At 44.7% G+C, this 26,949-nt stretch overlaps 1 protein-coding gene across 1 annotated transcript in view; it reads left to right on the plus strand.

Moving 5' to 3' along the window:
• Dscam (DS cell adhesion molecule) overlaps nucleotides 1–26,949 on the plus strand; it is a 488,931-nt gene that overhangs the window by 413,423 nt on the left and 48,559 nt on the right. Inside the window, exons 22-28 of the mRNA XM_059277689.1 lie at nucleotides 9,105–9,258; nucleotides 12,801–12,918; nucleotides 15,059–15,222; nucleotides 16,971–17,069; nucleotides 19,844–20,032; nucleotides 21,245–21,535; nucleotides 24,401–24,577. Coding sequence (XP_059133672.1) covers nucleotides 9,105–9,258; nucleotides 12,801–12,918; nucleotides 15,059–15,222; nucleotides 16,971–17,069; nucleotides 19,844–20,032; nucleotides 21,245–21,535; nucleotides 24,401–24,577 — 1,192 coding nt within the window. The remainder of the gene's footprint in view (nucleotides 1–9,104; nucleotides 9,259–12,800; nucleotides 12,919–15,058; nucleotides 15,223–16,970; nucleotides 17,070–19,843; nucleotides 20,033–21,244; nucleotides 21,536–24,400; nucleotides 24,578–26,949) is intronic.

A 26,949-nucleotide genomic window follows, 5' to 3' on the forward strand; every position in this document is an offset into this window, starting at 1 on the left:
AGACGGGGCGAATAATTCGATCAGAGCAGATCGCTACGCTGTAGTTATCCTGCACACAGCATTCCCTTTCAAATTCTGATCATTTCTGGGTCATCTTCAAACTCTCCTAATATAACAAGCATTTCCTTGATACATTCCAGTCACTAGTTGGTGGGTGCTGACCCCAGGGGAGGCTGAGGATTGGGAAGATTCCCTAGAGAAGGGAGCAAGGCAAAGTCTGCCCTTCAGTGATGTTGGCTCCAAGTCCCAGCAAGACCAGAGCCCACAGTGGAGTGGAGGGAGAGGCCATAGGGGAATATAAAGTAAGGCCACAAAAGGGCCCTGATGGAGGGTTGGAGGGAATTTTACTAACATCCAGTAAGCTAAGTAATGGAGGGGGTTGGGGAAGGAATTCAGCAACTGTTCATAAAATCTGTGATTACAGGAACTATCAAAAAAAAGTCTGATGTCCTTAGTTGTGGCTAATTTTTTGTGGCTAGTTTTATGTTATCTGCCCTTAAAACTGATCGTACACATGAAAGGGAGATGGTAGCAGCATCCGGAAGGCAGAAATAACTGTGAATAAAGACAGGAGACAGAGGCCATTCATAAAACTGACACAGACAAGTTATAAGACGAACTTCCAGGCAGTTCCATCCTCTTTCAAGGAACAGACAGCATAGTTCTACAGAATCCAGAACTCTGCCCAGCACACCCTAATGCAGAAGAACAGAGTGCTTGAAATGTCAGCCATCATTTGGATGTCTCATGATTTATCCCAACAGCCGCATTTTCCATGCTGGACACGATCTGGGGAGGCAAACATGTCAAAAGTCCTATAAAACTTTTCTATAAATATACATTTAAAACAAGCACATGGAGCTGCCATCCCTCTACCCCCAGACATCTTGCTGAATATTAAGCCATGTCCTCAGCTATGACAGGAGAGTTTTAAAAGGAGAACTCTGAATGGCCTTATTTCTGGATTCCAATAAGAACTTCTCAGAGCCCTGTCCTGCCTCATTCTTAATTAACCCTCTGTGTCCCAAGTCATGGTCTTAACTTAGAATCTATGAACTAGAATAGACTCAGTAAATAACCATGAGCCCAAACTGAGTGACCATATGCTGGCCACCCTAGCTGACACTCAGAGCTTTGGCACCGATTCCAGAAGGCTGGTAAAATCAGTTTTCACCAGTGGAGTCTCTGGTATCTTAAGACAGGGTTTCTAAAGTCCTGTCCTCCTCTCCCCCAGCTGAGACTTGCCCCTTCCCAATTTCCCATCTCATTGGTTTAGGTCACTGAATCTTATCTAATGAATAATTTAGGGATGAAGATGGCCCCCGTTATCTGACTATGGCCTCAGTCATATAGCAAGTGACTGCTTTGACCTTCCAGGTCTCCGAGTTCTGAGACAAGTGTTTGCAGCAAACAGCTAAGGAAGAGAGGGTAGTGCCTCCTGCTCATCTGTAACCTGACGAACTCTAAGCATGCTTCATACTGAAAATGGGCGGTCTCAATCTGTTTCTTACATCACATCGCCCACTGGGACTTCTAGACTCTTGTCTAAAAGGCATTAAATAGGGATGCGTGGACAGTAAAAGGAGATGTGATTTTCTCTAAATAAATAAATGTAATGAAAAACTGCATTTCCAAGGAAGGGGAAGGGTCCAGAGCTGGCAGAAAGGTTGGAAGATAATTGGCCTCATGTCTTACCTTTTACAGGCTACTTTTATAATGTGCTTTCTCACACATTTGTGCAGCCCTGGGTTTCCCACACACACTCTGTTACCTATCTGCCTTGGTGAAAGTTCCCAGTCCTCCTCACTGCCAACTGTCTTCTTCATATGCTAACCTCACAACCTTCTGTGGCCCAGAAAGTTTATATAGCTGTTCCCTGAAGTCCTATAATTCTTGACATTGCTCCTCACCCATGGCCCTCCACACTCCAGTTCAGAGGTGTCTACATGTACCCTCATGTCCTGTGAATCCTCAGACAGAATATCAGCCTCCCTTGGGAGAACACCATGTGTCATGTCCCTGACACATGGCATCATCTAGAGTAGACTCTGTCTTCTTCTTCCATCTCCTCTGATGCCCAAGACATAAGTACCCACTTCACATCATCTGAGAAGTGATTTAGGGACAAGTGCAGATTAATTCTGAACTCTGATAAAGTGAAGATGTTGAAGCTTTGTTAACAAGAAAGGGCAGCCTTTTCCTGAGATAGCTAACAAGATGACAGATGCAGAGCTACCAGCAGCCCAACCCCCAAAGTCTCCTCTGTAGCATCTTGCTGGGCACAGCAGGACTCCTCCACTGAGGACCAAGGGATTCTGTAGAGGCCATGTTCCTGGACCCAGCACTCTGGGAAGCTTGAACTGGACTCCAGCCATGGTACCATAATCACAGCAGTAGCCTGTTCAAAATCAAGTCATTCTTCTATTTCTGTCCTAACTCTAAAGAAGAGACTGAATAGATAAAAATCTAAGGGAAGAAAAATGTTTAGATGCTTAAATATCTTTTAAATAATATTTCATTCTTTAAAATATTCATGATATATACTATATATCTTGATCATATCCTCCCTATTCCTCCCTATCCCCCCAACACATGTCACTCCCAACTTCATGTCCTCTTTTTTGTTGTTGTTATTTTAGCCCACTGAGTCCAATCAGTGCTGCCCATATGTGCATGAGTGTGGGGTCATCCATGGGGCATGGGAACCTACTAATGGCCACTCTTCCTCCCCCAGCAGCCATCATGTACCCATAGCTTCTCAGCTAGAGAGGAGGGCTCATGAACCCCTCCCCATCTATGCTGGAATTTTTGACTGGCTTGATCTTGTGCTGGTCTTGTGCAAGTAACCACAGCTGCTCAGAGTTCATGTGTGTAACTGGATCCTTAAATGTTTATTAGGTTTTTTTTTTTTATGTGTATGAGTGTTTTATCTACGTATATATCTGTGCACCATGTGCATGCCTGGTGCCTATGGAGTCCAGAAGAGGGCATCTGATCCCCTGGAACCAGAGTTACAGATGGTTATGAGCTGCCATGTGAGTGCTAGAAATTGAATCCTGGTCCTCTAGAAGAGCTGCCAGTGCTCTTAACCACTGAGTCATTGGGTGCCATATGTAATCAGAAATTTCTGTCCCATAAGCAACTCCCAGATACCCAGCAGTGACTTCCCAAATTACCACTCAGAAGCTTACATTAATTATAAATGCTTGGCCCGTGGCTCAAGCTTATTACTAGCTAGCTCTTACATTTAAATTAACCCATATTTCTTATCTATGCTTTGCCCCATGGTTTGTGGCTTGTTACCTCATTTTTTTTTTACATGTCTTGCTTCCTTGGTGGCTGCCTGGTGGCTGCCCAGTGGCTGCCCTGACTCCACCCTTCTTCTTCTCTGTCTTCAGTTTGATTGTACAACCTAACCTTATTCTGCCTTGCCATTGGCCAAACAGCTTTATTATCAGCCAATCAGAGCAACACACATTCACAGCATACAGAAGGACATCCCACAGCATTGATCACTAAATATTTAAACTACATTTACTACCTCTCCACACACTTCTTTTTCTATTAGTCCCTAATAGAAGTGTTGGGAAAAATCTAGAAGTAAAAATCCATCCTTTCCCTTGAACATGCCAAGTAATTCAGAAGGGACAGCCATGTAACAAAAATGTATGTAAAAGTCATCAATTTGCCTTGGATGATACTGGACTGTTGCAAGCATGATAGAAAGAAAATGGTTAAAATGTAAATGTAGTTGCTGCTATGATAACACATATTAAAATATTGTGGGGGCATGTTTCCTAGGGAATCAAGAGGCAACATCCCTCTTTGGATTGACCATTCTGGCCAAGCTTAAGGAAAGAGATCTAATATAGTTGATGTGTTCACTGAATGAGCTCCAGATTATTTTTCTATTTGCCTTCCTTTCTTTCTTAGCCATTACCTCTTCTTCTAAAGGGCTAACCCTGGATGTATTCACCATCCATAGCTAAGATTCTGTTGAAAACTAGCAAGGCAACATTTCTAATGCACCCCTTTATTGGAGGTGTCTCATCTACAAGATCCTCTTCCAGGAGTCAAGTCTTGTCCCTGCCTCTAAGGCCCATGAATGGGTATTAGTATCTAATCTCACTCTGGAAGTGGTAGAGGTCCTGAAATGCTTCTATCCCCTGTGATGAGCAGGGCTAGTCTCTGCACTGGTGGCTAGCCTTCACATTTCAGGTGTAGCTCTCAAACTCTGTATCCTTCAGATACCAAGTTCAAAGGATTTCCTTGGAACTTGTAGCTCTCTCCCTACAGATAGGAACACACATAGTCACCTCTCAATAGAGCATTCTTGCTACTCTGTCTTCTGGAGCCCAGAGATGGATGAATAGAGCTCACCAGAATCAGCAAATGGCCTCAGTCACATCTCTTATTAGGAAAGACTGACATCTTTAGGGACACTCTTGTTCTTTATCACTACTGCTCAGATTTTAAGACACATTAATCACATATTCAGCTACATTAATTATTTGACTCTCCAATTGTATTAATGGTTTGATTGACAACTTTCTGCTTGCTCTCTACCCAAACAAGAAAAGTGGTGCCTGATTATTGCAAACATCAGGAAAATATATAGTGGTATCAAAGGATGGAGACATCATGTAACTGACCTTCCCATGGAACCATTAGGAAATACTAAATAGCTAAGCTCATATTTCCCAATTGATTTCTAGAAAAATGCCGTGCCAATTGGAGGGGCTTTCTATACATAGAAACTTTTTTTTTGCACTGATTCTTGGTTAATCTTCTGTGTAAATGGTGAAGCAAGCTGAGTGGCATAAGAAATGATTTTTTAAAATTTCTGATTTAGCCATGCTCCATGCTCTGGCCAAAACATAAATAAAATGTGTATTTTGGAAGTAAAGACTAATTACCTCTCATAGACAGAAATACAGATTGAGTTTTGGCTAAAAGCTGTGTTCGCTACAGAAAATCTTTATTTTGTGTGTATATAATGACTTGTTGATATTGAATGTTCAATAAAGATGATTGTAATGATATCTACATCCCTAAGCCTTGAGATAACATTTGGCAACAACAACCTGTGGAATATCACACAGTGCATTCATATATGGTCTCAGGATTTCCTCCTTAGATTGTGGTTTGCCAAGACACAAGTCAAATTCCCTCTAAACTACTGGAAGTCTAGGTATGAAGGTTTTGTGGTGGATGCAGCTAGTGAACGCCAGTGTCTACCCAACTGTGCACTAAGGAGTGCATGCGGCCACTGAGGATCCCCACAAGGGCCCAATCATTTCCCATTATCTGTCCAGAACACTTTACCTGTAAGCTAAATATTTGACTGTGAACAAGCCTCTGACATTTTTCCCTGGGGGATTATGGGATTGGGCGGACAATGAAGAGACACAGTTAAACTGGTTTAATAGCAAAGTTCAGCTTCCCCAGCCTTCACGGCTGACCCAGCCACTTAAGGTTGTTGCAGCATCAAGCAGAGGTGAGAGTTCATCTAGATTTGGATGTTCATAACTGACTACATGGAGCACGAGTTTGGAAGTGGGAACATAATCCTCTTGTGCCCCTGGTCTGGTGCTATGACCTCTGTGTGTCCTGCAGGTTTCTCACCTGTAAGGTGGGGGCAGTCTTAGCGCCACCTCGTAGAACAATGGTGAACTGTCTCGGTCTACAGCTCTGCAGCTCCTTTATGAATTCTGAGCCTTGTTATTAAGAACATGGAGGTTCAGGATGGCTCTAGCCTCCTGGTGAGCTGACCTCCTTATCAGTGTCTAATTGGCTTCTATACATCAGACCTAGAATGTTTGAATCTTGAATCCATCTTTTGTAATATTAAGGAAGATGTTTGGTGGTATTTCTATCGGATATCGTTTTTGTTTTTTGGTTTTTGGTTTTTGGGGTTTTTTTTCTCTTTTGGTGGCCATTGTTTTCTTGTCATGTGGAAAACCTTTGTCTTTTATTCAGGCGCTCAACCTCATTTTCTTAATGTAATTACCACTGCAATTATTGTGCTACTTGGTTTTAAATGTCTGGTCCGGCTATCTTTCCTTGCTCTTGCCTTCTTTGAATGGCTTAAATGTTCTTATAATTCCAATTTAATTTTTGCATGGGCTCGTCATTGGCTTTGTTTCCCTCCTCTGGCTGAAATTTCAGTGGTTTCTTTGAGATTAGCCTCACACAGCTTTATCATAGTCTGCTTTCAAGTGACATCATACACCTCATCCATAGTAGGGATACTTCCAATGCGACTCCAACACAGCTTTCTGTTTCCACTCCCACCACTAAGCCATTATTATGTGTTTTACTTTTATGCATGTCATAAACCCAAACTAAACTATTATTTTTAACTATCAAGGGTATAGTTTAAATAATGAAATATATGTTTTCCAAGTAAGTCCCTCATTTGTTTCCGTCCCCTCCTTTGAACATCACTAAGCTTGGAAAAATTAACTTGGCACCTGCTTCATCTTGGAACATTACACGAGGCAAACACGTGCACACAACCTCTGAATTCTGTCATAAATTTGCCAGGAATAAAGCTAAAATCTCCCTGATCTGGAAGACAGGTCATGGGGTTTGCGGGGGCAAGCAGTGTAGAGCAGATATGCACATGAGTTCTTGTGCAGGCTAACATGTGCCCAGGTGTCTGAGGGTTCCAGTTCTGTGTGAACAGGGGCACTTTTCCTTCTGTATGCAGGACCCCTTACCATTCCCCAGGCTGTGTCTCTCCTGGAGAGTTATCTAGTCTTTTAAATATCAGAGAAGGTTTTACTTTTAATTTTGGAAAAATGTCGAATTGTATACTTTATTTTTCCCTTCAGTTAAAGACTTGTCCTATAGTCCTTTTCCTTGAATTGGCTTTGAAATGACATCAGTGGTCAGCCTCTTTACTTCACACAAGCTCTGGGTTGCTGTCTTGTGTGGTTGGATTGTGATCTATCTGCCTTGCTGTTGTTTATATGACTTTATTTTTTTCTGGCTGAAGCTCACTGGCACTCTTAGGCCTCTGGGTTTCAAGTTTGGAACATTTTCAAAGTTTCTTCTCCACAACTTTTCTCCCTACAACTCCTCTGGAGTTGGTTGTTTCTTTTACTCTTTGCTCTTTAGGGGCCCACCACCCAGCTCCCAAATAAATACACAGAGATTTATTCTTACTTTTGAATGCCTGGCCTTAGCCTGGCTTCTTTCTAGCCAGCTTTTCTAACTTAAATTATCCCATTTCTTTTTAACTACGTTTTACCTCTGGGCTTTTTACCTATCTTTATTCTATATATCTTTTTTCCTTCTTACTCTGTGACTGGCTGTGTGGCTGGGTGTTTGGCCCCTGGTGCCCTCTCTCCTCATTTTCTTGCCCCTCCCTCCCTTGTGTCTTCTGTTTATTCTCTCTGCCTGGCAGCCCCGCCTATCCCTCTCCTGTCTAGCTATTGACCGTTCAGCTCTTTATTAGACCAACCAGGCAAAGTAACACAGGTTTTTAGAGTTAAACAAATGCAACATAAAAGGATGCAACAATCTTTGCATCATTAAATATTCCACAGCATAAACAAATGTAACACATCTTTAATATTTCACAACACCTCTCTCCTTCCTTTAGTAACACAGATCTGGTGCCCCGCTTGACAGCCTCCTGTTGCTGGTTTATGCTGTTATTTTATACACTTGTTTTTGCTAATATTTTATAATATTTCTGTAAGATAATTATAGAACTGCTTTTATTGACTTTGCAAAAATCATTCTGTGTCGATTATGGGTCAATTTTGATAGATATAATTATTTCTTCATGACTCATGATTTCCATTTTTAGAATTCCTAGAATTTTTGTTTCCTTGTTTGGGTTTTTTCTTTTTCTTTTTTTGCTTTATCAAGAGGTCATTTACACAGCACAGATCAGATGCTTTCAAAGCAGGCAGATCAGGTGTTTACTGCATCCCGTGACCCTTCCTTTTTCTAACTTGAGAGTGATCCTGTCATCCTAAAAAGAAAAGCCATCACCCCCTATTCTCTTTGCCCGCAAAGCTGAGGAATTGTCAGGGGCAGTGTCCTGGACATTTAATAAAAAGACAGTTAAATCCATGTGATAATTTATAATTGACTTCTTGCATTTAGCAGTCCTCCATTCTTTTCTGCATGGATTGAGCATAACACATTTTATTTATATACTCACCTATGTGATAATATTGATGTTGTTCATTTAGAGCAAGTTTTTTATTGAATGTCATTAGGAAAGCTAACTATTTGAGTGGTAGATATTCTAAATATTCTTGACCTTCACTCTGAGGTGTGGTTGTTACTTAGTGATCATTTCATCTTTCTAATTCTTGATTGTGTGTCCTGTTAGAACAGGCTAGACTACTGTTGAATCTTAAGCTAAATATCCCTCACTTTTGAGGTAAAACCCTTAAGTCCTAAGCCAGCGCTCCCAGTCTTGAGGAGTTGGACAAGTGTTGGGAGCAGGCACCGTTCCCAGCCCTTGTGAGTGCTAAGTTCTGACTCAGAGCCTTTCAGGTGGCTCTTGCCCTGTCCTGAGGAGTTCCCCCACCCACGTGTGTGCAGATCTGCTCAGTAGACACCCACATAAAACCTTCTTGTATCCCAGGAATTCCCTCTGTGTCCAACTTTCCATTTCTAGTCCTGTGAAGTTCAATTCTGTCCCTTCAGCTTTGTGAGGATGCCGGGCTCCTCTTGGGTCCCCCATGTGCCGGAGCCTGAAGCCCCTCTCAAAATTAAAAAGCCCCTTGCAGCTGAAGTTAGCCTTGTTGCCATCTCTGGGAGATCACTGCCATCCATTAACCAATGAGTAAAACCTTGAAAACACTGTTTCACATGTTCTGTGTTCTTCAGTACCAAACAATAAAGGGTCTTATTGCTCCTTAGGTGGGTGATCATCAAAGGTGCTGCAGGGGGACATGGACTGTGGGCCACCTACATATACCAATTACAGTTCACATTGAAATCCAGCCCTTCAGAGGGTGCCTGGTAGTGTAGGCTTCACCTGGTATGATAGGCAATATATTATTAAACATTCTTTTAGGAAGCCATTGTGCCACTTGCTTCTGTGAGTAAGGGAACATTTCTGTCTCTTCCCACAGGTCATCAGCGAGTTTGAAGCCTCCCCTGACTCATTTTCCTACAGAATTCCTAACCTGAGTCGGAATCGACAGTACAGTGTCTGGGTGGTGGCAGTGACTTCAGCTGGAAGAGGCAACAGTAGTGAGATCATCACTGTGGAGCCGCTGGCTAAAGGTATGTGAACCACAGAGAAAGGGCCTTTCCGCCCGCCCCTGCTTTATCTGAAAGGAAGTTTGTGGGCATCACATTGCAGCCAGCCAGCCCTGGGCTCAGTGTGCCAATCAGGAAAGCTGCTTCCCTAGTGGTGAACACAGCACCAAAGGCTGATGACTTCACTACTAAATGTATGTTTGGAAGAATTGGTGATAATCATGATCTGCCATTTTCCCAAGGAGGTGGTTCTTTGATCTAAATCAGGTTCGCACTCATGAAAGAGACATGCCTGTTTCACAGTGTATGGGATTTGAACTGCTACAGATATAAGAAAATCATCAGCTGTTGAATTAGCCACTCTTGCTATTGCTATGATAAAACACAATGACCAAGTGGTTTATGGAAGAAAGAGTTTATTTTGGTTTACAGTTCCAGAGAGAGGCACTATCATGGCAGGGAGGCATAGCAGTATACAGCCAGGGCAGAAAGGTCACATCTCCAACCACAAACATGGAGCAGAAGGAACTGAAAGTTGGGTGAGGCTGTGAACCCCCAAAGCCCATCCCCAATGGTATACTTCCTCAGTGAGGCCCCACCTGCCAAGGGTTCCATAAACCCCCCCCCCCCAAACAGTACCTCAAACTGGGGACCAAACACACAAACCCATGAGCCCGTGAGCAACATTTCCCATACAAACCACCTCATGGTTCATTTGTAGAACGCCACAAGAGAAACCTTAAGTAAGAATGAGATTTGGAGTCAGCACGGTACAGAGCATCCCTGTGCGTCCATCTGGTACCTTGTCTCATTGTGACGGTAGACAGTTCATCAAAAGCAGGCACAGCCACAGTGTACGAGCTGGTGATTGCTGTCAGTGAGTGCTTCCATAGTCTGACTAGATCAGCCTTCGCAGTGAACCTGCTCTCTGAATCATAATTCCAGTCCAATCGGGTGATGCCTCTTGATTCTGAATTGGCAATATAGTTTCAATCATTTCTAAGGAGCCAGAAAGAAAAAATCCAGACATTCCAAACTTCTGATTTTTTTACCTCTAAAAGTCCTTGGAAGCATGCTTGTTGATGTGGTCATTGGGAAATGGGCAGCATAAAACCATGAGGGAAGTTTCAATACAAATATAGGCAGGTAAAACATCAACTAAAAAAGACAATTAAAATTGGAGTTCCTGTTTATTGTACTCTTTGGCCAAAATGTCCACATACCTTCAAACACTGAGAAAACAGTGGCATACAGGGAGAACATGAGCTATAAAGTCTGCCCTGTGGGATAATGAGGAACTACAACCAAGCACATAGGATGGGTAGGCATTCCCACAGGCTCTTCCTGTTTCCAGACAGCCTGAGTGAGGTAGAAGTGAGATTCCACAGTCAGATAGGGCTCATCTGAGAACAGGCTCCTGAGGAGTGGGACCTACCAGGAGAGATCATATTGAAGTTACTTCATAAATCACTGGAATGCCATTTTACTGCTCAGTGGGTATGTATGAGACCCTGCCCTTGACCCTTGGCAGCACTGAACAAACAAATAAGTAAATATTCAAATATCCATTATACATTAGGCACTACCCAAAATACAAGGAATTCAGCTCACGAAGTTTGACTGTAAAACCAAATCATCTTAAATCTTGGCAGCTTGGCATAGTAACAGCAGAGCCCAGCACAGAATTCTGGCGAGGGGCTTGGGCCAGACCTGTCTTCGAAGCAGGCCTGGGAAATAAGCAGTCAGGCTGAGTGTCCAGAAGAAGCAGGGTTGGTTAGTGCAGAGCAATTTCTTCTAAGGATGAGCAGAGCAGACACACCCACCCCCAGAGAGTTCACAGTCTTGTGGGAGTATCATGAAACCCATGGTCAGTGGTCAGCTGCACCAAGTGCTATCCAGAGAAACCACAAGAGGTACAGAGGTGGTAGAGGGACACAGGTATGAGTCAGGGCCGTGGCTGGAAAAGAGAAAAGTGATGTGCAGAGAGGAAGCAACTGGGGTCAGGAGGCTGCAGTTAAAAGTCAGCACCCAGGGGCAGCAGTATAGGAACTGGGTAGAGCCGCCAGAGGGAACAGCACTCTCTGAGGACCGAAGGAAAAAAGGCCTGGATCTGGTCCTGCTAGGACTGTGGGATTGTATTCAGGATTTCAGACCTCACTCAGAGTGAAATGCAAAGATACTGTAGGAGATTTAAGGAGGGAAGCTCATGATTATGTGTGTCTGTCTGTCTGTGAGATATACTTTATTTTTCAGAACAGCTTCAGATTTCAGAAGTGTGGGGTACACACAGAGAGCTGCCATTTACACCCCTCCAGTTTCTCTTCTTACTGACGTCTTTAAGACTACACGGTTCTCTATACCATGAGTTTGGATATAAAGTGAATGGCCATTTAAAAGCTTCAAAGGCCCCCAATCAGCCCTTGAGGGCATTCTCCTAAATATAGAGGACAGTCCTGGGAGACTGGAAAAGAAAAATGCCAAAAGCCACCAAAGCTGTTTGGTAAAAGCAGCCCCAGCCTTAGGACATTCCTGCCTCCATGAGCAGTTGCTTCAAACACATGGCCCAGACTGGCTAGAAAAGTTCCTTACCCCCAAAGCCCAGCTTCTGAGCCAGCTGGCATTTGCCCACCGTGTTCAGGACAATGGAAACAGGAGTGGATTTGGTGGTTTGTAATAGTCGGTGCTCTGTGCCAGACTTGGTCCCAGGGATCCCAGGGCTCCCTGCCCTCCTTCAGCCAGTATTAAGTCCCCAAGCCAAGCCCAGACACCATGCAGGGGTCCCAGCAGCTCTGGTCCCATTTGTATGGATCCAGAGTCAGTTGGGGGCTTTGCACTTGTGATCTCCATGTCTGAGTATCTAGCCAGGTTGAGCTCCTACAAGGAGAACCTGCCCCTCCTTCCTGCAAACCCAGCCTCCATTGCATGCCCAAGCGTGCTGACTCAAGTAACGAAGAGCAGCCTCTGCCTCGGGGCTTGAGCACCAGGAAGTAGTGGAGTTGTTTTCCTTGGAAGAACCTTGGTATCTGCCAGTCCTGAGAATCACTGAAACTAGTGGCATTGGGTGGACCATTGTCTCAAGCCCATGCCCACCCTTAACTGCCCCCTTTCCTTAGTGTGTGCGTGAAAGTGGACAAAGAATCATACAGCTGGTAGATAGCATTGGTCCAGATTTACTTCTTCTGGCCGTTGGACTTTATGTTTTATGTTTTCTATTCTCTCAGATATTAAACGTATATTTTAACGTGCAGTTTTGGGGGCTGAGATGAATCGCTTCATAAAGTGCTCTGAAAAAATAATCGAGCTCATAGAAAACACAGCTTGGAGTTGCCTGGCTTATGAAACTCCGAGTGTTTAATATACTGCTTATATTTGGTTAGTAGAAGAAAAAGATGCTGCAGTGGAGACTCTCATCCGTGAGCATGTCCTTACATGGAAAACCCCTTATAAGGCAGATACCGGAGACTAGCACCAACAGCTGCAGTGTTAATTGACTCAGCGTGGGGGGGCTGCTCTGTTGGGAAGGTCACCTTGGCTCTGTGTAGATAGTCTACTCTTTTGTATTGTAGCTCCTGCTCGGATCCTCACCTTCAGTGGGACAGTGACCACTCCATGGATGAAGGACATTGTCTTGCCTTGTAAAGCTGTTGGAGACCCTTCACCTGCAGTAAAATGGATGAAAGACAGGTAACCAGTAACCCGATGTATGCCTTTCAGTGAGTCCTTAGCCAACATGTCGGGCAGCCTTGTACTAAATCTAGTGGGCTTCTACTCTGTGTAGACACGCACACACACACACACACACACACACACACACACACACACACACACACACACAAGCACACACAGTTTCTTGTAGTCCAAGCGAGCCCAAAACTCTATAATCAAGGATGACCTTGAATGTCTGACCTCCTGCCTCTATTTCCCTAGTGTTAAGATTATAGGCATGTGCCGGGCGGTGGTGGCGCACGCCTTTAATCCCAGCACTCAGGAGGCAGAGCCAGGCGGATCTCTGTGAGTTCGAGGCCAGCCTGGGCTACCAAGTGAGTTCCAGGAAAGGCGCAAAACTACACAGAGAAACCCTGCCTCGAAAAACCAAAAAAAAAAAAAAAAAAAAGATTATAGGCATGTGCCACCATGCCCACTATATTCAATGCAAAGCATCAAATCCAGAGCCTCCTGCATGCTAGGCAAGCTCTCTGCCTCCTGGGCTACCCACCAACCCCCACCTCATGCATATTAATGGAACCTGAAGAAACCTAGCACTCTGATGAAATGAGGTAGAAATAGCAGCCAGTACTGACCTTGGAGCATTGCAACTCCATCAGGAGAAATTGCTTAGGAGCATGTGGTTTTGATCAACTGTATGTATCAGTCCTCTACCAGTCCAGACCCTGAAATCCGGGAAAACAGTTGTGAGGAGAGGAGCCAGAATAACCAAGTATCAGGGTGGAGTTGCTCTATATTACCAGGGCATGGAGACAAGGTGCTCAGGTCATCAGGAGCTTTACCAGCTCTCTCGTCTTCAGAGATAAGGACAGTACCACATAAGGCACATGCCCCAAGAAGGAACTTTAAGAAATAGAGGGGTTGGAGAGATGGCTCAGTACTGACCTTTCAGGGGATCTGAGTTTGGTTCCCAGCACCCATATCCAGTGCCTCATAACTGCCTGTCACTCCAGCTCCAGGGGGATCCAAAAGCCTCTTTTCTCCATGGGTAATACACTTATGCACCCCTCTCCCCACATACACACATAATTAAAGCAAAATAAGAGATGGAACACGGTCCCATGTAGTTCCAGCTCTTGAGAGGCTAAGGCAGGAACATTGCCAGTTTGAGGCCAGCCTGCTGGGCCACATAGCGAGACCTTGTCCCAAGAAAAAGAAATGAAACACACTAGGACTTGACTAACAGAAAAGCTGGTTCTCCATACTCAATAGTGATTACTATAATAATAAAGCAAGATAGAAGGGAAAGAGCATGCAATGAGTTCTGTCCACGTGTCTCTTAAACATGCTTTATCTCTATGCAGGGGGAGAAATTAAGATATAAATAGAGGCTGAACATTCACTGATAGGCATGGAGATTTAAAATAACAGATTCAGAAGGGTGCCTATTTTCAAACAAAAGCACTTACAAGCGTAAATGATTGAAATAATGGATTGGGTCCCGTGAGCAATTTTCTCATTGCATTTTAAGTTGGTTAATCCAAAGCAAATTCATAAGCTCCCTGGGTCAAGCTGGCACTCTGCCTTACCTGGGAGTAACCCCAGTCAACTGGACAATCTGCCACCTTGGCCCATGGTTGTGATGACAAAGAACTCTTCACAAGAGAGTCAGCTTTGTGCTCCCTTGAGATGCCAGGTTGTTGTATGTCACGTTCATTAAGAACTGTAATCTGAAAGTGATTTTAAGTCTGTAACAGATCACAAAATTTAGTTTGCCATGCATGGTTTGGTCAAGCTGGCCCTTCTGCCAACAAGAGACCTTCTCACAATTGCCACAGTGAGAAAGTCTCCAAAGCCTGAGTAGTAGAGGAAAGAGAGACATGTAAGTGTGACAATCGTTGTCGTGAGCACTTGACCACTAGTTGAGCTAGATTCTTGGCAATGGATACAGCTCTTCTTCTGCATGATAGATTTTTTTTTTAATCTCTACTAGTCAGTAGTTTGTCATGTAATCACAGCATAGTTATTTCATAATGCAAAAAATAACTGAGGTTGCAATTTAGTGTTTGCTCTGGAGAAGGCTTAATGTTTCTTGCCAACCTCAGCTAATGTGGGTTGTAATTTCTTTAATCTGTGCATTTTTCTTCCTGTGAGGTAGTAACGGGACACCCAGCCTGGTGACGATTGACGGCCGTAGGAGCATCTTCAGCAACGGAAGCTTCATCATTCGCACGGTGAAGGCAGAGGACTCGGGCTATTACAGCTGTGTCGCCAATAACAACTGGGGATCCGATGAGATCATTTTAAATCTGCAAGTACAAGGTAAAAAGGGGGGTGCTCTTGAGTGATCTTTCACTACATGTGCCTTACATGCAGATAGCAAAATTGAGCCAACTCAAAAACAGCCCGTTGCTATTTTCATTTTGTAAATACCATGTTCATTTTGGAAAATATAAACTGAACAAATCAAAAGCCATATATTGGTTTTTTCCTTACATATAAAGTGCCTAGTCTCTTATTTCTATATGTTAACATCTCTGAAAAAAAGTCCTTCTTGATAATTTCAACTCACGCATGTGTAACCAGTACAGAATTCATGGAAAGTAAGTCTCTGAGTGTGATCATTTATGCCTGCTAATTAAGTCAATAAACAATGAAATATCTTGCACCAGCTACAAAGTTAAGTAGTATAACAAGAGGCTTAGAGTTTCAGCTCTTCATAGAGGCACTGATTGAAGCTCTAAGCTCATTGTTAGCCTTTGTATTTGATGTAGGTATTTAGTAATTTGTTGTCATAAACAAAATATACACAGCCACCTTCAAATAATGTGATATTAAATCAGTGTGCAAAGCCCACATGGCTATTGATTGGGTTCAGATTTAGTTGCAGTATGGATATTTTATCAGAGGAAAATTAAAATGTGTGCTTCTTTGGATTCAGATACTGTCATGTTAACAGAGCACAGCAAGTGAAAATACCCTCAGTACTCTCCTGGGTAGGACAAGATGGTGGGGGACCTTATGTTCTAAGAGTACTGGGAAATCTATCTTGAATCTTGAGTTAATTGAAGTCAGGATAGTTCTAGGGGATTGATGAAGCTACCATTAAATTATTTTTCTAAGAAGATGGGTCAGTATTTCAGGCCTTTGGTCAACATCTCAGGCTTTCCTCACAGGAAGAGAGGATGTTTTATGTGAGTGCTCTCTAAGTCTGGGATGATCTGATTGTGAATTGATTTAGTGTTTTGTCCAGAACTGAATTAAGGCCACTGTTTAGCAGTGTATGTCCATCAAGCCTTGCATATGGTTGGGTATACATTGCCACAACCGCTGTCACATCTCAGCTTTGGTTTTCAGGGCTCTTTGTGCATGTGTATGAGTGTGTGTATGCCTGTGTGTGCACATGTATATATCTGTGTTTACATGTGTCTGCCTATATGTATGTGTGTATATGTGCTTGTTTGTGTGTGTACATATGCATGTATGTGCATGTGTGTGTACTCATGTGTATGTGATTGTGTATATGCTTATATATGTGCATGTGTGTGCATATATATATAGGTGTGTGTGTGTGCATTTTTGTGTGGATGGGTGTGTGTGTATGTGTGTGCCTTGAAGCATGAAAGTTTTTATAATTATTCTTCCTACTAAATGAATCTCCCCTTTCTTTTTATTGGGAAAAGCAGAGCAGCTAAGTAAGTGTGTCTGTCGTTTCCAATTAATTTCCTGGATGAAATTCAGAGTAAATTAGTGCCTGTGTCCTCAGTAAATTTAAAGATTTCAGTCCGTAATGAACAACTCAGGAATCCAAAGGGATGGTGAGGAAATGAAGGAAGTCAGGGTAGAACTGTGGTTGGCTTTTCCTTAAATAACAGATCCACTGTGTTCCGTCTCTTCAGGCTGGGATATCAACGGAACAGACAGTTTGACAGAAATGAATTGCCTATTTTGGCAACCTAAAACACATATTTAATCAATGGCTGTTACAAATGATTTGGTAAATGACTGTTACAGAGGATTGAAGATGTGAAAAACTAATTCTTGTTTTCTACAAACTGTTTCCTCTCTAGTTCCACCAGATCAGCCTCGGCTCACTGTATCCAAAACAACCTCTTCCTCCATCACCCTCTCCTGGCTCCCTGGAGACAACGGGGGTAGCTCCATCAGAGGTAACAAGATGAGCCATCCAAATCACACTGGCCAAAACGTGACACATCTTCATCAAATAACTGTTATGTGATAGTTTATTCTCCCCAAGTACTTCAGAAAATTAATTTCCTAGTTATCTATGCGCGCTTCTGAAGCATACGTCTGTTTTTGTGGTATCTGCAAACCGATAGTTAATATAATTAATAGAACTATTAACAACTAAGGGAAACAATGAGGGCCACCTAGTTTTCTCCACTGGAAGCCACGCTGTTCTTGTTAGTTTCCAATTTTAGTAACCTGTGGTCATTTCTCCATTCCAGTTGTCCGGAATCATGTAAGAAAGTCGTTAAGTTGTAATAAGTGTATCATCTCCTCATCAAATAACTGTTAGGTGTTAGTTTATTTTCCCCCAGATTTTGTCAGCTCTACATCATTCCTTCAACTCACCAGTTACTGTCCTCGCATGTAATTAAAGGTGTGGGGCGTTCAGGTTGGAAACAACTTGTTTGCCAGAAGGCTTGGAATTGTGAGCTGCAACGAGGTCTGAGGGAGGCTGGCACTGGAGTGGAGAGACGCCCTGGTCATTCTGCCATGAGTGGAGTTGGAGCACAATCTAGTGATCCATAGACATGGAAAGGTCTTTCATTCAGAGAATGAGTGCCAGGGCACAATAGAGGTCACGCAAGAGGACGGGGCTTAGGCTCAAGGGAGGGTAGACAACTGCAAAGACTCAGAAATGGCAGGGTGGAGCCATGAGGCACCCAGCCAGCTCCTGTCATCTGGGGCCATGGCATCCCAGCTCCTTCAGCTGAATTCTCAGCACAGCAGCCTCCCTGAGAATAGTCGCACTCCCCAGAAATCACAAGTGCCACTTGCCAGGATGTGGCTGTCTTCTAGAGCCAGTTGTTGGGCGCTGGCTGAAGGGAGACTCTTTTATTTCTGTCAGAAATAAAAAGGTGAGGTTACTCTATAAAAATAGCTGATGATTAGGGGTGAGGCTGTGCCTGTGGGTTTGAGGAGCGTGGGACAGCTTTGAAATGGCTGCCATGTGCAAGGCACAGGGACTCATTAGCAGAGGAACAAAATCACTGCTGCCAGGAAGCCGCCAGGACCCAGCTGCAGGCGCCACACAGCACAAACTGTGGTGGTCAGATTACTACAGCAATCAGAAGTGATGCTGGGCAGCTGGGAGGGAAGAGGGCCACAGGGCACCAAAGTTTGTGACAAGTGGGTGAAGTGTGGATGCCAGTCAAGGCAACTAGGCTCAAATGCTACCAATGGCCTCACAAAGGGGAAAGAGAAAATTCTTAGAGAAAATAAATGGACTCAGCGAATCCAGGATCTAGATTCCAAACAGTTTGAATTTTGTTAGCATCATAGTTTGAGAGAGACCTGGGTAGCTGCCAGCATAGAAGGTCTTGGAAATGAAGCTAATTTGATTGATGAAGAATTTCCAAGTCAAGTGTCCCAGGAAATTTCAGAACATCCCTGAAAAACTGTGGTCCCCAAAGCCACTGGCATTGGAGGGCATCATAAATTGGGCACCTGTACTGATGGATGTTGTTGTCACAGAATCCAGCAGCATTAGGGAACAGAAATCAGGCAGCCAAATTGCTTAGGTGTAGAGGTGGCCTCGGTGGTAGGAAATGAGAGCAAAGCACAGTTCCCAAGATACAAGCGAGCTGGAGTGGAGGCTGAGAGCAGATCTTCTACAGAGATGGCTTATCTTGGGGGAGCTCAGGTTAGGAACACAACAGTGGACAAAGAGGTCCAGGAAGCCAGAGAGAACAGGCAGGTGAAATACGTATGGAAGAGACTGATAACAACAGGAGACAGAAGCAGTGGTGAGCCATACTCCAGGGAGGGACTTGGGGAGTCTGAACTGCACTGGTTTGGGCAGATGAGAAGTATTCTGTGTTAAAAGAGGAAGTCCCCAGGGAGAGAGAGAAGATATTAGTCCCCTAAGGCCCTGACACCGTGCACAAGTCAGATTATGACAGTCTAGGTGCCAAGGGGCAGAGCAGAGAGGACACATCTGACCTCAGAAACGTAACTGCAGATATCAGTGATAAAGAACATAAAAAACAGTTTCAAGGACACCAGGGCAAGGAGCGGGTACAAGGCCCCCTGTTGAGGTAGTTTGCATCTCCCTAGTCACTGGCACTGTGGGATCAGAGCACAGGTTGTGGCATTGTGTGGGTTGACATAAGCAAGGTGCTTAGGGCACTGTCTAGTATGGACAGTGGTCAGTGGTAGTAGACACCATGAAGAGAGTGGTTATAGGCAGAGATGAGAAATGAATTTTCAAGTGAACCATTCACCCTGAGGAGAAGCCAGGTTGCTATAGAAATGTTGGGATGGCTGCAGGGCTTGGAGCCAATATCCCCTGTGACTGCAACTGTCCTCCCAGTAATATGCAGGAAGGAGGCAATTGTGAAGGCTTCTACTCCCACTCCATCCCCATTGTCAACATAGCCCCTTTCAGCCCGTACCCAAAGATTTAGACATGTGCCCTGAGAGACAGATATTTGATGGCTTAGTGCTCATTCCATACTCTCCAACATGGTGTTAAGTGGCCATGGAAAGAAGCATGGTAATGTTACCATAGTAATAATGTCTTGTGTGGCCAAAATGACTCACTAATCAGTTCACCCCAGCACGTCTCCCCACGTGGAGGAAACTTCCTGGAATCAGGAAGAGCTAGAATTACTCTCTTCTAAAAACACCCAGACTTGGAGAACTCGTCCTATTCCCTCCAGAGAATGCTCACAGGGACATTTCCTGATTCCTGCAGGCTACATCCTGCAGTATTCCGAGGACAACAGTGAGCAGTGGGGCAGTTTCCCCATCAGCCCCAGTGAGCGCTCCTACCGCTTGGAAAACCTGAAGTGTGGGACCTGGTATAAGTTCACTCTTACTGCCCAAAACGGAGTGGGACCAGGACGCATAAGCGAAATCATAGAAGCGAAAACTCTGGGAAAAGGTGAGACGCCTGCCTGCCATATCTCTATTTCTTGTCTCCCAGCACGAAGGGGGGAGGATCACGAAAGACTCAGCAAATACTTAATAGTTGTTTTTATGTACTTGAATTTTCTCGTTCCTGAAATGAGACTGGAAGAGTGACAGAATGATGAGAGACACCACAGAACCTTCCAGAATGTTTTGGTCCCCTACCTCATTCTTTCATTTGCAATTCAAAGAGGAATGCCCTAGGAAAAGTCTCAACAAGAGTGCCCAGGCTGGGGCACCCGTCCTCAAAGATTTTCAGGCTGAAAATGACTAGGTTAATAGGTTGTTAGCACTTCGAAGTGAATTGGGATTTTATCTGAAATAAGTAGAAGTTCAAGGAGATGAAGCCCTGGGAAGCGGCTCCCAGAGGTCAAGGGTACAGCTGGAGATGGTGGAAAGAAGGGGAGACATGGCTCCTTATCTGTGTAGCAAGGAGAAGAAAGATCTGATGAGCCCCTTTCCTACAGGGGAGGAAGCCCAGATGGCTGGAGAGAGCCCATATTTGGATCTAGCTCCTGAGTCTTGGATAACAGGATAAGGATTCGGGGATGTGGGGTTGGTCTGTGTAGAATGATGCCTGCTATGTCTGAGGCCCCTGAACTAAGTGTTTGGACTGTAGAGGAGAGCTGTTAATACCCCCCAAATCCCACTCTGTCTTCTCCCAAATCTCCACTCAGTAGCTACATGAGAAGGGAAATTACTCAGCTCTGCATGCTGCAGTGTGAACCACTGAAGGATTCCACATAAGAAAGTAGAGCTGAGCCGGGCGGTGGTGGCGCACGCCTTTAATCCCAGCACTCGGGAGGCAGAGGCAGGCGGATCTCTGTGAGTTCAAGGCCAGCCTGGGCTACCAAGTGAGTTCCAGGAAAGGCGCAAAGCTACACAGAGAAACCCTGTCTTGAAAAACCAAAAAAAAAAAAAAAAAAAAAAAAAAAAGTAGAGCTGTTCTTCAGAGAACTCTGCACTGTGTAAAAAATAGCTTGTATCCATTCAACCTTCACTCAGGCTCGGGTCCTTGTGGTTGGGACAACTTGTTGGTTCCCAAGGTTTTGTTCCTGCTAAGAATGACTGGTGATCTGGCCTTCACCAGAGCAAGGCTATACTGAGACAGTAGCCCAGGGCAAACACCGGAACACAATGTGGTCACCCATTTACCCACAAGTAACACTGCCCGTGTCTCCCACAGAACCCCAGTTTTCCAAGGAGCAGGAGCTCTTCGCCAGCATCAACACCACCCGGGTGAGGCTGAATCTGATTGGCTGGAATGACGGAGGCTGCCCCATCACCTCCTTCACTCTGGAGTACAGACCCTTCGGGACCACAGTCTGGACCACGGCTCAGAGGACCTCCCTCTCCAAGTCCTACATTCTGTACGACCTGCAAGAAGCCACGTGGTATGAGCTGCAGATGCGAGTGTGTAACAGTGCCGGCTGCGCCGAGAAGCAAGCCAACTTCGCCACGCTGAACTACGACGGCAGTAAGCTCCAGGCGTCCTGGCTTCCCTGTTTGGGGCTCGGGGATGGGCACATGTTTGCTATTCCCTCTCCTAGGAGACACTGGTCATTATCACAAAGTGAGCAGTGCCCCCAAAGCCCATTAGGGTTTGGGCCGTTCAGCCCCCTCTCTGTGGGCTTCCTAGTCCATTGTGCACAAGTGACCATCACTGTGTGTCCATTAAAAAGGGACTGAGGACCAACATGAACTCCCTTGGGACTCTTAGTGCAGGAGCTGGCTTCTCTGAAGGACTCTGCCTCATGGTTCTGTTGCTTTGCAAATGACTGAGAGCTAACACTGCTTTTGTTGTCTCCCACCCCTCCCCCACCCACCCCAATCCACACAACAACTTTCTGTTTGCTCTCATTACACCCTTAAAATGCATGTGCACAACAGTTTTCCATGGCAAAGGAAGTTAGGTTAGTCTGAGCAGAAGCAGCAGAGGCACTGAGGGGAATAGAATGTCGAACGGGGTCACAGCGGGCCTGTGCACACACATGTGGCACATTCTAAAAAACAGGGAGTCTCTTGACCTTTTGCTGCCCCAAACCAAATGATTTAAATTCTGACCCTTTCTCTAATATTGGGGGGAGGTCTCTTACTGATACTTGAACAGCACTCAGCTCAGTGAGCTGAGGCAGCATCTCTAGGGTTAGTTAACGGGTCTTCTGGGAGGCCTTACCTGCAGCATTCCATGATGATTCTGTAGCCTCACGGTGACCCTCACTTGTTGAATAGCAGTGATAGGTTCTGATCACCAGTGGTGATTCATCAGGCTGTTTGGAGCTGGGGACCAGCTCCCCTCTCAGCCTTCTGTCCCTTCCACTACTCAGAATGGACTGTGGTCCCAGTAGGTCCTGAGTTGTTCTTCCCTCTCTGGACACTGTGTTAATCCTGCTTTTGTCTACCTCCTGCCTGCAGTCATTGCTTCTAAAGTCCTTCTCAGATAGAACCAAATTCCTCTTGCTGTTGCAGGAAGGACCCAAGAGGGAAACTCTTCTGGTGTTGGGGCTCTACCCAGTGGTCTGCTGTAGCCCTGGAATCCGGCACAGGGTCAGCCATTGTGCTTTTGGACAGGTGTCCTCCCCTTCAAAGGCCCAGGCCCCTCTTACATTGCCTCCTTCTGTTCTCTGTGTGTCTTTATTTAGAGAAGTCCTTGTCCCAAGGGTCATGCGTAGGCAGAGCAACATTCATGTCTGAGGTTCTTTTCCCAATGGGGCTTAATTCTCTGTTCTTACACACCGAAGTGCCAAGACCATGGCTTTTATGAAGTGCTTAGCATTCAAGGCTTCCCCCAAGCTCCCCGAAAGCACATACCCAGTTGTGTAGTTAGTATTCTTGTCACTTTGGACACCTCCACTCTAGCCCACGGCTATGCTCCCACATGGGCAGATGCCAGAGAGCTTCCTGAAATCCACACGTGGATGGCATTCTCACATCTGATGATGTCACTACAAGTTCTGGCACAAATAGTCTTCAGACTTTAAATATTCAGCTACTGGGACACATATAATGTTCTCACTTCACTATTAGAAAAGTGCATGTAAGGAGCATTACATTTTTCTGAAATAATTTAATGACACAAAGAAATACATAGTTTTACACTGTCTTGAAAGAGACAGTAGACATCTCTGAATTGGTACCGTGGCTGTGTACCTTTAGTATCTCTTTTGTCACATATGCCTGAAGATACTGTTTTCATTTTAGGAAAAACAAACTTGAAATAGAAATTGACCTGATATTCATATCAGTCCGATTCACAACTTCTCCACCTCTTTATCTGAGTCTCCTCTGTTTTCATTTTCCAAAACTTTCTGCATGTCCTTGCAGTGTCCTGTGCACAGACCAGCCTCACAGGTGCCTCTTCTGTGTCTCTTTCTTGGTGTCTGGTTATTTGCAAGATTGGGTCTGCTGCCAGAGATGCTGTGAAATTGGAAGAACTCTGCTCAACTCCAGCGGAGATCAGAGAGGGCCAACGGTTGTATTTTCACTGCTCCAATTACTAAATGCAAGATAAGATCATTTTTGCTCTTGGAGAAATGACATTTTTTTTCCTAAAGCCTTGGCTTTCTGGTTTACATGGAAAAGGCAGTGAGAATGGAGCGCCTTATATAATGGAGGATGGCAAGATGTGTGCCCCATAAAACACAGATGTCTGTTTAGATCTCTGCACCCGTGCTCAGCCTCAGGGTGGAAAGCATCTTAAGACAGCCCAGAGTTCACTTCATATCTGCTTTTTCTTTTGGTTCTAAATAATCTGAATTTTGTAGAGCAGTGTAACAATGCCCTGTCAGCAACCCAGATGGACCCCGTTTGAAAGGTTGCCCTTTGCTCTTCTGCCCTAAACTGGGAATTTTGAAAGCAGCTGTGAAAGTAGGATTGAGATCAAGAGAATAATCAAAAGATAAAAGGTATGCCCTTCTTTAGGCTGGAGTACCTCACATCCTCCCCTCAGGGGCTCTTCCCTCCAGTTGACAAACCTATTGTTCTTCCCTTCATATGCACTTTTTCACACAGCCTTTAGCAAGAGCACAATGCCTGACAGCCAAGGGGGCATTGGATTTCAGGTGAATTAATGTGGCTTTTGTGAGCCAGAGCCCAGGCATCCTACAGTGCTGTGCAAAACACAGTCCTTTACAAAGATGTGCTAGAGTGGAGGAGTTTGGGCCAAGGGAAGATGAGTGAGTTTGTCAATCCAGAGAAAAGTTCCTCTCATTTCCTCATCACACAGACACCCTTGGATCAATCACACCGCGCGGTTTTTTTTTTTTCTGTAACCCGTCATCCCTAAAAACTCCACCATGCTGTCGCCATTAATAGTCATCTAACATCGTGGCCCTGCTTTCAGGTACAATCCCTCCACTCATTAAGTCAGTTGTCCAAAGCGAAGAAGGGCTGACCACCAACGAAGGGCTCAAGATCCTAGTGACCATCTCCTGCATCCTCATCGGCGTCCTGCTGCTCTTTGTGCTTCTACTGGTTGTGCGGAGGAGACGGCGGGAACAGAGGCTGAAGAGGCTGAGAGGTAGGTCCAGGTGCCTGGGTACACTGTGTGTCCCCTGAAGAGAGGTCAGCCAGAGGCCACTCTCCAGAGGGAAGACATGTTCCCTAGGAGCCTGCTCTGCTAGCTGTGATTCAGTGTCTGATGTGGCCTCTGCAAGACTTTGGAGCCCTGTTGGGGGGTGGGACCCAAAGCATCCAATCACACACAATCAGAAATGGAGTGCAAGCAGCCCCCTTACAAGTCCCCTAAATCCTAGATATTGCCAGACAAAGGAAATTAATTTCTCATGGGATTTTCAAGCCTGCTCTGTTTGATTTTCAGTGGTTCTGGTAAAGCCACCAATTACGGCTTTAGCAAAAAAAAAAAAAAGCTTTAAGATTTGCTCTGGAAATGAAAAGGATGTTGCCTGGAAGCAGAGATAGGGGCTTATGGGATAGGCAGAGTGTAGTGATGCAGAAAGTACACCCTTTCCTGAATTAGAGTTTAACTGTAAGGAAAACACAGCAGAAGATGTGGGACACAGGCTAAAGACCCATGGTGAATAGATTCCACTTCTCTAGGGTCTGACTCTGTGTGCTTCTGGGTGAGGAAGCTCTTCACACTTTCTGGCCAGCAGCCCTTACTCTGCAGTATGAGTGCAAAGAATTTCAAATAAGTAACTCTGGGAAGAAAACATTCTGTACCTCCTACTTATCAGGTCTTCCACCAAGCCATTGTTTGACAGGGCACCCACAGAGTATTTTTATTTCAGTATCAAGACAGTGTGGAGCAGTGTCACATCTACATAGCCTTCAGAGTTACATTCCAGGAGTAAGCCTTAGGACAGCCCCCCAAACACACCCGTGGTACCCAGAGGCCTTCATTCCTTACTCAGGAGACCTTGATCTCATCTGTAAGTGCTTAACTTGACCCTGATCCTATTAGCACAGCTGGGCATGATGCTGTCTGGTCCATCTTCTCTTTCCAGAAGTCTCCTGGCATGTGCCCCTCACTCATACTTATTACTATCATTTTCCTCTCACTTCGCCAACTTGAAGTCCCATTCAGCCCATCTGCACATTTTAGCTGTCTTTCCATTAAAGATCCCAGGGCCCAGAAATTTAGATGTGTCATCTGTCAGTCTCATCAAAACATTCTTCCTAAGTCAATTGCATTTCAATTTTGTAGATAACCTAAGCACTTTGCTGATGCTTCTCATAGATAAAGGCAACTCTGAGTACTACTGAGATGTGCGTGCCTCAGCATCTAACAGGTCACACATGCCAAAACAGGGCTTCGGACAAATCCTAAATCAGTGTGAAGGAGTTAGGGGTGAGTCCCAAATGAGAAGAGAGCGGGAAGCTAAAGTGGGAGCCCACCACAAAGATAGAATAATCCCCAGTGTGTTGAGAAATTCGACAGAAAGGACCATGTTGCATTGCACTTGGGGTGTCTGTCACTAAAGAATCAAATGGACATTTTGATAACCCTCTTTCAACATGAATCCCAATGGCCTGGACTTTGGGGACATTGTCTTTGAGGCACCCAGTGGCAGTCCTTCCATGTAGGTAGCAGTGTCAAACTAGTTTCATATAGAAGGCTGTGAATTGCCTGAGACTCTTCATACCAACCATGAAGTGTCTTATTGATGACCTGTGTTGACTCACACCAGTGTGGTAGCAGATGGATGAGCTAGCTGGGCGGGGCTTCTCAGGGCTGTAGCACCCTGCCAAACCCCTCCCCCCACTTCCTCCCCACTTCCTCAGCTACTGTTTTATTTTCATGACTGTACTTGTAACCTCAGCACCTAACACGACCTTTTCTTGCCAAGCACATTTCCAACAAAAGCTGTTACTAACAGGTCTGACTGATAGAAGGACCCACAGGGTTTCAAAGTTTCCTCCTTACCAGTTCCTTGGCCATTAGTTGTTGTGTTGAAAGGGCTGTGTCCAGAGACTATTATGGGATTAGCATCTTAGTGCTAGCATCTCTACATTTAGACTTTGGTGTTTTGCAGTTGGGCTTGTAAGAGGAGAAGTCCACCACATCTGAGGGTGCAGGCTCTCAGTCCCTGGAGTGGTTTTGTTTCCTTTGTGTAGGAGATAAGGAAGAGCTAGTGGGAAGGTTTTTACAGGGAGGCAGCAAGACAAACAGAATGTATTCCTGCGAGATGCTAAGGGGCAAAGAAATCAAGAGAAGTACCTTGTTTCAGCTACCACAAAGGGTCTGACAGGAGATGGGTAACAAAGCAAAGAATGTGGTACCCAGTTCAGACCCCACCACTTCCTAATGCCAGACTGAAAGGTCATGTTAGATGGATTTAATTTAGCAAACCACTGTTGGTTGTCTACCATAGGTCACATGTAACATTAAAAAAAAAAAGTAACAGCATTTTCTTATTCCCCATTACTTTT

Source organism: Peromyscus eremicus, chromosome 12 (genome assembly GCF_949786415.1).
Source record: "Peromyscus eremicus chromosome 12, PerEre_H2_v1, whole genome shotgun sequence".
NCBI lineage: Eukaryota > Metazoa > Chordata > Mammalia > Rodentia > Cricetidae > Peromyscus > Peromyscus eremicus.